Raw genomic sequence first — 14699 nt, 5'->3', positions numbered from 1 at the left:
AGCTGTGTCAGAGCCCAAGCCCCATGTAGGCCCGGTTGATGCTACTATTTCTCAGTTACCTTTTTATTTATTATATTTATTATAAAAAAAATCTGTATCCAGCCTGTCTATATTAGTTCCCCAAGTCAGCCAGCAGCAGTTGGAACCACAATGTTGCAGCAATATACAATAAAATAACAGAATCAATAATGTGAAAAGAGAAAATAAGCACCAGCAGCCAGCAAGAAACTTAAAAACAAAGCAGTGCATCAAAGCAAAATCTTGTACAATCTCTCTTGAGTCTATCCTTGGAGCTAGCCCATGAGGAACATCGCTGTTACGCCCATTTTACAGAAAGGAGGGCGGGGGGACTGAGGCTGAGAATTGGTTGTCTTTTTGTTCCAAACTCCGATCCTTTATAACAATTATAATTATAATAAGGACAACGCAGCCATTTTGTTGTAAGTGCTCCAGTGCAGCTGAGCATCCCAAAAGCATGCATCAGCCCCTGCCTTCGGAAGAAACAGAGAGCAGGGAGCTTCCATCCTCATGCCATCAAGGAGGAGGTGGAGCTCCAGATCGGGGCTGACTGAGATATGCAGAAGGAGGAACCTGGATTGCACCACTTTAGCCCATAGGGGTGGGGACTGCCTATTTGATTGCCCCACCACCCCCATTTGTAAAGAAAACAAACAAAAACCTTCCTTGCATGGGGAAAGCTAGCATGTCAGGGAGAAAATATTTAAGCTAGCAAAACCTTGTAAATAAGCCGACAAAAGTTACTGTGCTGAAAAAAAAATCTAGCCTGCTAAGAAGCTAATAGTCTGCATTTCCCTGAGGGCTGTGGAGAAGTGGAGGTCTCCCGCCTCCAAAATGCAAGCCACTTAGTAGGCTAAGTAAGTAAATAAATAAAATTGCCTCCTACCAAGCAGACTGGAGGAAGAGGGACTGTGCTCTGATCCTCCTCCTCCGCCAACACTGCATTTCCGTGTTGGGTGTGGAGGAACCAAGCTAGCATGAAAACCAAGCAATGGAGCAATCCATCCCTCCACTAGCCCACTCGCTAGTGCATGGAACGGTACAAGGCCGAGTTGTTAAATCCAAGGCTGGCTTTGGATTTTCTCCCCACACACTGGCTACCCAAGCACAGTTAGTTTTTCTTTACTGGGGTAAGCATTCAAGCATGCTCTTTCCCCCAGCTCTGTCCTGAAGTGGTACAGTCCAGGAGGACTATGTAAAAGCTGCTACATCTGTACCTGTACCTCATCAGCCCTGAGTCCATGGTGAGAGCAAGACTTGTATTCAGGGCCCCCAGCCGCAAGGATACAATTTCCACCCTTTTAACCAGTTCCTTTGACAGCAGCATGAATGGCAGCCATTAAAATGGCAATAATGCTGATCTTCATGTCATGAAAAGCGGATCCAGCTGCTTTTAAGACATAGCCCAGTTTGGTGTGTTTTTTTTCCTTGTGGAGATCCAGCTGCTTTAAAAGGTGTAGCTCAGTTTTGTTTTTTCCTGGTCAGTTGACAACTCTGTATTCAAGCAGAGCTCGATAGTCCCAAAATCAGGAATTTGTGGCCTTCCAGATGTTGGAAGACCAGTCCCATCACCCTTAGCCCTTAGCCAAGTTGGCTGGGGCTAATGGGAATTGGAGTCCAACAACTGGCAGGCCACAAGTTCCTCACACCTGCCCTAAATAAAACTGGCCTTTTCACTGAAGTGCATTGAATATGTAAAATCAACCCTTCCTCTGCCAGAAACAGTAAACAATCTGCTTTTAAAATCTTTTTTTAAAAATTGTTATTAAAGGCTGGCATTTGGGACCTGATATTCTGGAGCCTCCTGGAACATGTCATTCAGTTTTTAATTGTTTTTAATAAGTACTATTTTTAAATGAACTCCATATATATATCTGAAAAAGAAAATGTATTTATTTGTAAATGTATTTGAGCTTTACATGTCAGAAAGGAATAAGGAATTGTGGGGCTTGAGGGAGGGGGGACTGGGGGAAACCGTACCTGATGGGGCTGGATGAAGAAGGGGGGGGACCTGTAGCGTTGGCCCATTTTTATGTGTGCTCAGGGGCATTGCTAAGCACTTAAAATATTCCAGACCCAGACTTGTAGGACACAAATCAGCATAAAATCTGCAGATGCCAATTTACATTTGTATATGCAAATTTAGAAAATACTAGGTTTTATTTAAATTTCACAGGAAGTAAAGCCCTCTCATCCAAATAATCTCAAATAAATTTCTCATCCAAATAATCTCAAATAAAAAAATCTTCCATTAATTTGCACCCTAACTCCAGATCATCCCAAACCAATGGGAAACGTTTATTTCTAAGTTTTGTTGCCATGGGAGAGAAGATGGGGGTGGGGGTGGGGGTGGGAGTTTGCAATATGTGGGAAGGGAAGTATGAATTTTTTCCTCCCCAGCTGCAATCCCTCTTGAAAAATGCCCCTTGCAGAGCAATCAAGCTGAGGAAAGCTCATTAGCACCATTCAACACTCAGGGCTCTGTAGAATAGATCCAGGGCCCTGGGAAATAGATTTGGGGCTGGGGCCTTGCTTGTTCTTTGGCTTCAAAACACAGGGAGGGAAGCAAAGGTGGGCATGACAGGGCACCTGCTGAGGCCCATACCCCAGTAGGGGGCCTGCACTACCACGCCCTGGCCCTGCTGCTGCTGCTCATCCTCACTCTTTGCTGCCTGCTCACTTGCTCCCTCTCTGGAAGGCGCTACGGATTGGAACCAGAGGGAGAAACTAGCACATAGGCAGTGAGGAGGTGAAGGTGGAGATGACAGACCATTTCCATGCCTCCCCCCCCATCTTCCTCTGCCGCTCAGAGCCACAGAGGACTGCTGGGTGTATTTTCTGTGGAGGCCACACTCAGGCTTTGTTTTCCCTGAGGCAGCCTGGGATGTACTATTTTCAGACTGCAGGTGGGGGCTCGCATGACGGAACGTGCCTCCAGGCACAAAAATCCCCTGCATCTAGAAAACTAGCGCATCAAGGGGAAGGCTCCCTTCTGATCTGAATGGGAATCTTTTTTTTTATCTGGGGGAGCATTCCACCATACAAGTTCGCCAAGGCGCAAGTTTGCCAATTCAGGGAAAATCGAGGGCTAAACTACACACTATGTTAAATGTATAGCGTGTAGATGATCCTAACGTCTTTTAGAAAAAACTTTAGTGTAAGCATGCGGGGGCCTGATCTGGATTGAGAGTACTGCATGCATGTATGAAAGCGGGGAAAAAGCACCCTGCATTAGTACCAATGGAGGTTTTCTTTCTTTAGCCCCCATGTGAGCTGCAGTGGTGGCGGCAGGTGGGGAGGAATTAGGGTGACCTAAATTTACCCCCCCACACACACCTGTGTGTGGTGGTCCTGATCTGGGTTAGGGGGCCATGTACTTACAGTAAAGTTGACAAAATTACAGTCAGCGATATGCTGCACATTTAATATAGTGAGTAGTTTCTGTCTTCTCTCTTCTGGAAGGGCACTGGATGAGGCCTAACAAGAAATGTTAGGCCTCATCCAGTGCCTTGCAGGAAATGTATGAGCGTTTAATGAGCCTTGCGTGCCCTGGGACTTTTCCGCAGAATCCTCTGCAACAGAATATATCCCATAATCCCCTGCAATGCCCAGGGATTCTGTCGCAGATACTGTGTGTGTGTGTGTGTGCGCACGTGCATGTGCGCGCGTCCGTCCGTCCTCAGCTAAACTTTCAATGTGGAAACTATTCACCACAGGCCAAAAATTTGAAAACCAACATCTTGGACTGTTATCTTTACTCAAGCCCAAGCAATCTAGGGAAAAGTCACTGCCAAAGTGGCTTTATACCAAGACTGTTCCAAAGTGATATAGTTACTTGACCTGGACAATTTGGCTATTCCCCTCTGCCCTGCCGCCCCCCCCCCCGGAGGAAAACTCGTTCTTGCCGTGTGGTAGTTTCCAAAGTGATCAGGTTGTTTTAACAGGCTTTTAAATTAGGTTTTCTCTTGGATGAATTTTTTTCTCTCGAGTTTTGAAACTATTCAATAAAGTTTGTAATTTTTTGTTGGTGTGGTCTTGTGTTTTTCCTCCTTTCTATGTTGTTTATCCATCTTCTATTACCCCAAAACATAATGCCGGCACTTGCAAAATGATGCCGCTCCAAACAGAACAATTGGGGCGGGGGGGGTTGGGGGTTGGGCCCCCTATTACTACACGGGTAGAGATAGCGACAGGCTCAATAAGCCGACTCATTTCTTATTAAGAGTAACTACCTGTACCTGTTGCAAAAAATTCACAACCCTGTGTGTGTAACTTATGATTTCGTAATTTCACTGATCAGCTGTTTTACCCGAACTTGAGATATGACAACTTCATATTAAATTTGAGACTAGCACGGTAACCGAGAAAGTCGTTCAGTTTTTACAGCTTTTTCAAAATAACACCCCCCCCACCTCCAAATCACTATGACCCACAGTTTTAGAGTTATATGTAATGGAAAAACATTTTTTTCCAATTATCTTGATGAAATTAGCCCCCAAAGTTATTTTCGGTGTTTTTTGCTGAGTCTGGTTAATTTAAGTGCTTTAATTTTTAAAAATAAATTATTTAAATTGGCTGAGTGGAACTTGAGATATTGATTGCTAAAGAAATCGCTTCATGTTTTAATTGTATCATGTTGAAAGATTTCATAGCAGAAGGGCGTGTAAAGAATTCAGAGTGTTAATTCAAGTACTAAATGTCGATTTTACCATTATTTATTTATCTCTAAACTCTTTTGTCATTCTGCATCTTCAGTTAGTAAATCAGTGACTACTTGGTGTCGGCTCCTTTGAGTATGGGAAATTCTTATGGACTGTTTGGTCCAAGTTACACATCATGTTAAACTGGTTGGTTCAATGTCACTGATAAGTTTTTAAAAAACCAATAAATCGCAGCTGCTGAAAGGGGCCCCCTTTCAGGATTAGACCCGCAGCAGGCAGGGAGAAAGAGTTTAACTCCTTCCCTTTCTCTCCCTTTCAGTGGCTGTGATTTCTGCCTGGAACCTGACAGGGAGTGAAAGAGTTAAACTCCGCCCTCCAGCCTGCTCTGGTCCTGATTGTAATAGCTGCTGTCTATAATTTTTAAAAGATACACCTTTGATGTCTTTCATTTCTATCTCACCTATGTTTCCTCCAAGGTGCTTGGTTCTTTCTCTCCTCCCTTCCTGTGAGGTAGGTTAGGCTGAGAGAGGCAGTGACTGACCCAAGGTCACCATAGGAGCTTCATGGCTGTATGGTGGGACTTCAACCTGAGTCTAACACTCTAAATCATTTGTGTGTGTGCGTGTAAGAGTGAAGGGTGTCTCTAATTTTAATTTGAGGTGGAGTGGGGAATGTGAAGTTTCGGAAAGTCTCCCCTGACAGGAATGCTCCCCAAATGACACATACCCTACTCGGAGAATGTATGTATGTAAGTGTATTTTCTAAATATAAAGACAAAGAAGCAAAGAAAAGAAAATGACATCACGTTTAAGTCTAGTTGTTGACTGAGGGTAGTACATTTAATATATTCCCATCCTCACACCTTCTTTACAGGCAAAAATATGGGTGGAATCCATTGGCTGCTTGAAGATTTTCTTTATGGTTCTTCATAATCACAAATTATTATGAATATTTCTTCTGCTTCTGCAAATCTTGGGGTTCCCTCAAGCATGCTGGTACCTCCCTGTTTCACAGTAGCCCCTTATGTTACATGCAGGCCATTCTTATGCATGTTTACTTCAAAGTAAGCCCCCTGTTTAAGACTTTTCCCCGTGATGTTGTGAATAGGATTGTCCCCTCTTTCTCTGCAATGGGCCCGATAAGTCCATTTTCCCATAGAGGAAATAGTTTGCCATATGAGAGAATGTTCTGCAACTTCTCAGTTCTCAGAATCGTAGGAATGTTCAGTCAGTTACCTTGTGTGGAACAGAATCCTAGAGGTGTTTTTTCAGTGACAGATTATTTATAGGCACCCAGTCTGAAGGAGCACCTTCTCCCATACATTCCTTCCCAATTGTTAAGCCCGTCTTCGAAGGCTCTTCACTGGTGCAGCCCCCACAATGACGGGTGACTACTGGGGTGACTACTGGGGAAAGAGAATTCTCTTAGCCCCCTGTCTTTGGAAAGCCTTTGCAATGCCCTCTCAAGGAGATCTGCCCAGCATCTTCACTATATACATTTAGATACCAGGTTAAGAGTTTCCTCTTTAAGCAGGCATCTAACTTTTAATTTGTTGCTTTATTAATTTTACTTTGGCCCCTCAAAGTTTTTAATATTTGCTAATGTTTTTAATATTTAACATTGTATTATTTTGATAATTGTATTGCTGTATTTTATTTTTTCTGGAGGGCCGCGGTGGCTTAGTGGTTAAGATGCTGAACTGCAGACTGGAAGGTTGGCAGGTCAGCAGTTCGAGACCCGAGTGCTGCGTGACGGAGTGAGCTCCCGTCTTCAGTCCCAGCTCCTGCCAACCTAGCAGTTCGAAAGCAAGAAATTGCAAGTAGATAAACAGGTACCGCCTCGGCAGGAAAGGTAACAGCGTTCCGTGCACCTTGGTGTTCAGTCATGCCGGCCACATGACCACGGAAGCGTCTTCGGACAGCGCTGGCTCTTCGGCTTAGAAATGGGGATGAGCACCGCACCCTAGAGTTGGACACGACTGGTTGGGGACACCTTTACCTTTTATTTTTATTTATTTTTGGTTATCTTGTTCTTGTTGTTTGGTTTTATGATTATAAACCGCCCTGAGGGCATTTGCCAGTTAAACAGTATACAAATCTAATAAATGAAATGAAATGAAGCTGAACATGGAGGAGCGAGCAGCACCAAGCCAGGGAGTGTTATGTTTTGAAAGTAGCATCAGTGCAACAACAAAGCTTTAGCGACTCTCCGTCCTGGTTTGCATGATCACCACATTGGGTTGTGGTGGATGCAGGCGACCGTTTTGAATATTCAACCCCTGGTGAGGGGTAGCCATGGTTTGTCATGACATCCAAACCTGGGCGGCAGGGGTTGTTTGAGGATTAAATAACCTTCAAATAACCCTACAACAGACCATGCGTTATTTGAGGGTTGTTTAGCCCTCAACTCCTGCTGCCCAGGGTCAGATGACACATCAAGTCAAAATGTTGTATGGCCCATGCTGCAGCCATTCTCAGGTAAATTAATCCATGATGGGCTGTTGTGTCATCCGAACCAGGTCTCTCTCTCACTTAAAGACTTCCAGACAGCTATTAAGATTTCCATCTCCTTTTGAAATCGGAAATGTCAGAGCAAACTTTCCAGTTGAGCGCTGCTTTTTCTACTGAGCTCAGAGTACAAACAACATTTGATTGTATTTTTGTTCCTGCAGGTGATGGGCACAAGAGGGAGAGCCAAGAGGACAAAGGTTCCAAGCGAAGTGAACAGACTGGAATGCTGACAGGAAGATCCAACCAGAACATTTCCCAAAATTGTGAGAAGAAAGAGATGCCTGGAAGTAATCAGGGATCGGAAATAGAGAAGCCAAAAGGAGATCACACTGAGATCACACTTCCTTGTGAGGAAGGCAACAAAGATATCCATAGAGCCCCAGTCCAGGATGGTGTGAGGAAAATTACATGTCTCGACTGTAGCCAAAGCTCAAATCATCTTAAACACTGGTCAAGCTGCACCACAGATAATACTTCTGTGTGTCCGAACTGTGGGAAAATCTTCACCCAGAGCCATGGCCTTGTTACAGATGAGGGAATCCCAATCCCTGTCAGTGACAAACCATATAAATGCTCGGATTGTGGGAAAAGCTTCTATCAGAGCTCAACCCTTCTAAGGCATCAGAGAATCCATACCGGAGAGAAGCCGTACAAATGCTCCGACTGCGGGAAGAGCTTTGTTCAGCGTACCGATCTCCTCAGACACCAGAGGAGCCATAAAAAGGAAAAACCGTACCACTGCTTACAATGCGGGAAGAACTTCAGTCGCAGCACAGGCCTCCGAGCGCATGTGAGGCTACACACGGGAGAGAAACCATACCAATGCTCAAAATGCGGGAAAGGCTTCATTCGGAGCTCACGGCTTCTGGCACATGAGAGGGTGCACACAGGAGAGAAACCGTCCCCATGCGCTGGGTGTGGAAACAGGTCTGACCCCCTCACACGCTGCGCAAACCAAGCAGGAGAGAAACCATACACATGTTCGGACTGTGGGAAGTGCTTTGATCGGAGAGCAAACCTCATTATCCACGAGAGGATTCACACGGGAGAGAAGCCTTACCCGTGCTCGGGCTGTGAGAAAAGCTTCAATAGCCGATCACACCTCGTTAGTCACGAGAGAACCCACACGGGGGAAAAACCCTATGAATGCTTCGACTGTGGGAAGAACTTCAGGAGCAGGTCAAACCTTCTTAGACATGAGAGAATCCACGCGGGCAAAAAAACATAAATGCAAGAGAACCATGAGCAAAGCACGGGCTGATCATCTGATCTTCTGGGGGAACAGCTTTCGGCCCTTGGGCTATTGGTCCTGCTGTGACTTGCAGTGGTGTAGTGGAGCCAGGACTTGTAGGGATGCAGTGCTGGCCGTTTTATATTAGCAGGAATGCTGAGGTCATCTGCCACTTCTCCATGGATTTCCAGTTCCCTCCAACCTTAGCAGCAATCCACACAATAGCAGGGGGGGGGGGGAATGAATTTTCCCAGCAACTATATGTTGTTCCTTGTTGTAATGTGCTTGGTCTGGAATAGGCAAGGAAGATCCATTCGCTTTACAAAAGATCTGGTCCTGGCAGAGCTGACAACTACTAGAACTGGTTTGTTGTTATGGATCAACACAGCTGCCTGAATGTTCAGACTCTTCTCGAGGCATCATGATGAGTGCTTGCGCTTCCAAATTTACCACTACACCACTGGTAACTTGTATTGCTGGTGTGGGGTTGGAGCTAGATTCAAGCTGGATCAACTGTGCTAATGGAAGTGGACTTCCTCCCCCCCCCCCATGGCAGCCCCTCCAACTCCCTAAAAAGGCTACACAAGAGAGTCAGGACACTTGCTGAATGGGATGATCCCAAAAATTGGCCAGAGGGACATTCTGCAAGTGGAGCCTTTTGTCTTGGAGAAGGCAGATTCAAGATCTAACCCAAGGCATGTAGATGTGTGTATGAATGAGAGTGACTGTGTGTGTGTGTGTGTGTGTGAGAGAGAGAGAGAGAGAGAGAGAAACTATTTTAACATCTGCTAGTTGTATTTAATTCTATTTGCTGTGCGTTGTCCACCACAAGTGCATTTTGGCTAAATAGGCATGTGTGTAATTTATATTAATGAATAAAGACATAAGCAAACCAAATCCTAAAGGACCCTGCATTCCTTTGTTCTACTCCGAACTTTTCACCTGGATAGCTCAAAACGTGCCACCAAGGCTTCCACCTGCCTGAACACTCCCATGCTATATCCACAATGGCACAAACAGATGCTTGCACGCAAATCTCTCCCCCCACTGCTCACAACGTACAGTCCGGGCCAGAAATATTGGAACAAGGATAACTGTTTTGGCAGTTGGCCTCCGTACGCCACCACATTGAAGTTGAAAGGAAACACACCCAGATGGGAGCTAAGTCAGGACTTCCAGCTGTAATTCAAGGGGTTTGACAAAAGTGGGGCACTAACCATTCAGGAAGGACAGCCAGTGGCATACACACACGCCCATCGTTGGTGGCTCATAAGTAATGGAACAAACCAACATCATTTCAAACTTAAGGATCGCTTTAATACCTGGATGAAAATCCTTTGCAGTCAATGACTGCCTGAAGTCTGGAACCCAAATGCTGAGTTTCCTCCCTCGAGATGCTTTGCCAGGCCTTTACTGTGCTGCTGCTTGTTTGTGGGTTTTTCTGCTTTCAGTCTTGTCTTCAGTAAGTGAAAAGCATACTCTATTGGGTTGAGATCAGTGACAGACTTGGCCATTGAAGAACATCCCACTTCTTTGCCTTGAGAAACTCTTGGGTAGCTTTTGCTGTATGTTTTGGGTCATTATCCATCTGCAATATGAAGCGGCGTCCTATCAGTTTGGCAGCATTTGGCTGAATCTGAGGAGAAAGTATAGCCCTATACACTTCAGAATTCATCCTGCTGCTGTTATCAGCAGTCAGGTCATCAATGAACACCAGTGACCCGGTTCCATTGACAGCCATACATGCCCATGCCATAACACTGCCTCCACCATGTTTGACAGATGAGGTGGTATGCTTTGGATCATGAGCTGTTCCTTTCCTTCTCCATACTTTTCTCTTCCCATCATTCTGGCACAAGTTAATCTTTTTCTCATCAGTCCAAAGAATCTTATTCCAGAACTGGGCAGGGTTTCTTAGGTGTTTGCTGGCAAAGGCTAATCTGGCCTTTCTGTTCATGAGCGTTACCAGTGGTTTGCACCTTGTTGTGACGCCTCCGTATTTACATTCATAAAGCCGTCTCTTGACTGTAGATGTTGTCAATGACATGCCTACCTCCTCAAGAACGTTCTTGACCTGGCTAGATGTTGTGAAAGGGTTCCTCTTCACCATGAGCAGAATTCTGCGGTCATCCACTTTAGTTGTCTTCCGTGGACTTCCAGGCCTTTTGCTGTTGCTGAGCTTGCCAGTTAATTCCTTCTTTTTTCAGGATGTTCCAAACTGTTGTCTTGCCACTCCCACTGTTTTTGCCATCTCTCTGATGGGTTTATTTTGTTTCCTCAGCCTAATGATGGCCTCCTTCACTCGCAAGGACACCTCTTTGGACCTCATGTTGGAAGTTCCAGTGAACAGCTACCAAATGCAAATGTAACACTCAGAACCACCTCCAGGCCTTTTATCTGCTTGATTGGTCATGGGGCACCCAGGAAACAGGCCACCCCTGGCCATGCAGCTGCTTGTCAGCCATTCATTCCATTACTTATGAGCCACCAAAGATGGGGGCATGTGTATGCCACTGGCTGTACTTCCTGAATGGTTCGTGCCCCACTTTTGTCAAACCCCTTGAATTACAGCTGACAGTCCTGACTTCTCTCCCATCTGGGTGTGTTTCCTTTCAACTTCAATATGGTGGTGTACAGAGGCCAACTGCCAAAACAGTTATCCTTGTTCCAATATTTCTGGCCCTGACTGTACTTCTCCATCAGTGCTGCCTGTCTGTTACAAAAACTGGCTCCTGGTATCCAGTGGAGGCTGGTGGCTCCGATGGCAGTGAGGTGGTGGATCTGCTCTGGGTTTGTCAGAACCAGTCAGAACTCTAAAGGAGCTATCCAAGGTGCTTTGAAGGTTCCCAGGCTGTATATGCCTCCAGTTGTGGTGGACAGGCAGGCGAGGCTGTTGCTTTCCTGTCCTGCTTTTGGGCTTCCTAGAAGACGGGTGCACAACCTCAGGCCCAGGAACCAAATCTGGCCCTCTGGGATTCCCCAAACGGACCCACCTCATTTATTTATTTATAACATTTATATACCTCTCCACATCAGAATATTTCTGAGCGGTGAACAACAAAGATAAAAGAATAAAACACCAGATTAAAACAGTTAAAATGTGCTTTTTAAAAAAAGACAAATTCCAATAAGGTTGAATTTAATAAACCTCAGCTGGTCACTGAGGGAAGGCCTCTCAAAATAACAATGCCTTCAGGAGGCGCCGGAAGGAACACAAAGTTGGTGCTTGCCTGACCACCAAGGGCAGGGAATTCTACAGGAAGGGGGCCACCATGCTGAAGGCTCTTTTCCTGGTGGACTTCAACCAGGCCATGGGTCCCCCTTCCCCCCGACCACCCACCGTTTAGTATGTTCCCTGGGTTAAGGCAGTTTTTCCTCCCATTCTGATAGAAATGCCTCTCCCAAGACATAGTGACTGGCAGGAACAGCTTTAAGCTACAATCGGCTGTTTTGGCCCCTCCCCTTTCACCTCTGGCCACGTCCGCCACTGGAATGCACCCCCCCCCAGAGCGTCTCCAAAATGGAATTTGGCCCCTGGGCTGAAAGAGGCTCCACCCTGCCCTAAAGGCATGCAGCTTGGCCACTTTGGGTAACAGGATGCTGGACTAGATGGAGCTGTGGTCTGATCCTGCACAGCTCTTCTTCTGCCTACATCGGCAGCGCCTTTCCAGAGCAGTGGTGGGGAATGACCTCCAGATGTTGTTGGACTGCAACTCCCAAGGGTGACATTGGGTAGAGCTGATGGGAGTTGCAGTCCCATCTTGGATGGCTTTAAAAGCAGGCTGGACAAATCCTGGAGGAGGCAGGTATCAATGGCTACCAGTCCTGATGGCTTTGTGCTACCTCCAGTATCAGAGACAATATGCCTATGAGTACCAGTTGCTGAGAGGGTGTGTTGCACTCCTGTCCCGCTTGCGAGTTCCCAGTCAACAGCTGGTTGGCCACTGTATGAAGAGAATGCTGGATTAGATGGACCCTTGGACTGATCCAGCATGGCTCCTCTTCTTTACCCAATTAATTAATTAATATCTCTGTACTGCCCAATAGCTGACGCTCTCTGGGCTGTTCACAACAACGTTCTTAAGCTGAGCCTAGTTGGATCAAATGCAAAGCTCGATCTGGCCCAGCATCCTGTCCCAACAATGGCCAGCCAGATGCTTCCAGCAAGCAGGGCATGAATACAGCAGACCCCTCTCGTTGCTTGCCCCCCAGCAACCAGTATGCAGCAGTGTAAAACTCCCGACCACGGCAGTGTCATTCAGCTGCCACAGCCAGCAGCCAGCGACAAGTGGGGCCTGAGTGTGGAGCACCTCCATTCAGGCTTCCACCACTCCATTCCCTCATCCCCAATTTTCTGGTTCCTTCCCCACAACCATCAGTCAGTATTCTGTAGCTGCTGAGCATGCTCAGTCTTAATTGGGCTGGGGGGCGGGGAGAGACGCTTACATTTTTCCTTTTCCTAAAGTTCTTTTTTGCACCTATATCAGAGCACTGTATGTAATTCAGAATGTCTAATCTCCACTTTAGACGCTTGTGCACACACAGCCCTCCCACTGCCAAATCACAATATCCTTTCAAAAGCCTCCTGCTCTTTTTCCCAAAAATGATTTGCTATACATATAACACGGGGCAGAAGGATTGATATTTGAAAACCAAAAGCCGACATCCTCAGGTACATGGAACACGCTGTTTGGTTTTCTGGAGCCTGGCCTCATGTGTGAAAGAGGATGGTGGACTGGGCCAAACATCCCCTAAAAACTGAGGCGCAAGAGCGATTGACCTGGTCAATGGAATAAGGTGGTGGACTGGATGTACCAAGTCAGACTGCAGGTGGAGAATTCTATTTTTGAGTGCTTCCCTCCCCCTTTTTTAAAAAAGCTCCCTACAACTAAAAAACAGGGTCCCAGGGGATAGTCTGAAGGCACATGAGGCAGCCACCTTGCTGAAGCTAAGCAGGTTTGGGTCTGTCTGGGCAGAGCTTCGAGGGGAGACTACCTGGGAACCACATGTAGCCACCTTGACTTCCATGATGGAAGAAAGGTGGGATATAAATGTAATAAATAAAAAAACCAAGCTCATCAGGGAAGGAAGTTCTAGCCAGCCTGTTCCCTGCTGTGCTACTTTTCAACCTGCGGGGAGTTTTGGTTTTTTTTTTTTTTACCAGAGGGAGCATTCAAAATATATTCCCCCACCAAGGGCCTCAAATACTACAGTCCATTTCACGACCTCATTCTGCTTCCCCCCCATAGAGCATGCCATACTCCACCATCTCCCTCCTGTTACCACTCGCAGCCATTCCAGCAGGCTGAGGGAGATGACAGGGGGAAGCCAGGCCATTCCACCAGCCCTGCTGAAAGTCATATATATATTTCTCCCCGCTTCCCTTCCTATCCCTTTTTCCTTGTGTGTTGTGACTTTTTAGATTGGAAGCCTGTGGGCAGGGGCTGTCTTGCTTAATTGATTATACGTCAGCCTCTATGGGAGCCTTCTCGGCTGAGGGGCAGCATAAAAAATACTTCAGATAAATAAATCTCGGGCACAGAATGGTCACACGGACATGATGTTGCTCCATTTGTATATTTTTATTCCTTAAAAGTAAATAACGGGAAAAGGGAAGTGAAAACTTAAAATTAAAACAAAAACAGCAGAAGAAAAGCAAATCAAATCATTAACAGAAAGTGGAGGGGGGGGCAACTTGCTGATATATCATCCAACGAACACAGCTTTCACTCAGATTAAAAACAGCAATGAACAATGTCGGCTTGGATTCAAGTCAGTTTAGGCTGCAATCCTATACATCAGGGCTAGGCTACCAACTGCCCTCCAGATGTTTTGAACTACAACTCCATAATCCTTGACTGGCTGGGGCTTATGGGAGCTGTAGTCCAAACCACCTTGTGGCAACTGTCATCCAAACCACCTGGTGGATACCAGGTTGCCCACCCCTGCACTTGCCTGGGAGTAAGCACCAACAAAAACAATGAAACTTACTTCTGAGTAGACATGTATGGCGTTATGCTATCCATTCAGTTCCAGTAAAAATCAACAAGGCTTAAATTATTCGGGACTAATTTTAAGTCACAGTGATTTCAACAGGACTTAAAGCAACACAGTGGATTGGTTCACACAACATGCTAACCCACCCAGTGTGGGCTGTTGTTGAACTGTGGGTTATAGTGCTGTCTGAACGCAGTGCTTTTTCTGCAGGGTGGCTTGTTAACCACGCAGTGTGGCTTGTTAACCACCCTGAACAATACTACATTGCATGGTTAACAAGCC

General features: G+C 46.0%; 1 protein-coding gene across 1 annotated transcript in view; it reads left to right on the top strand.

Moving 5' to 3' along the window:
• The window catches only part of LOC146355742 (uncharacterized), a 39171-nt gene extending 30529 nt beyond the window's left edge, over window positions 1-8642 (top strand). Inside the window, exon 5 of the mRNA XM_084830783.1 lies at window positions 7351-8642. Within this exon, the coding sequence (XP_084686909.1) occupies window positions 7351-8417 (1067 nt within the window). The 3' untranslated portion in view covers window positions 8418-8642. The remainder of the gene's footprint in view (window positions 1-7350) is intronic.
• Window positions 8643-14699: the final 6057 nt, after the last annotated feature.

This window comes from Heloderma suspectum, chromosome 2 (assembly GCF_057233095.1).
Source record: "Heloderma suspectum isolate Gila_16-S chromosome 2, 16-S_ref, whole genome shotgun sequence".
NCBI lineage: Eukaryota > Metazoa > Chordata > Lepidosauria > Squamata > Helodermatidae > Heloderma > Heloderma suspectum.
Note: the sequence above shows the minus strand (reverse complement) of the source record. Positions and strands in the feature narration are given on the sequence as shown.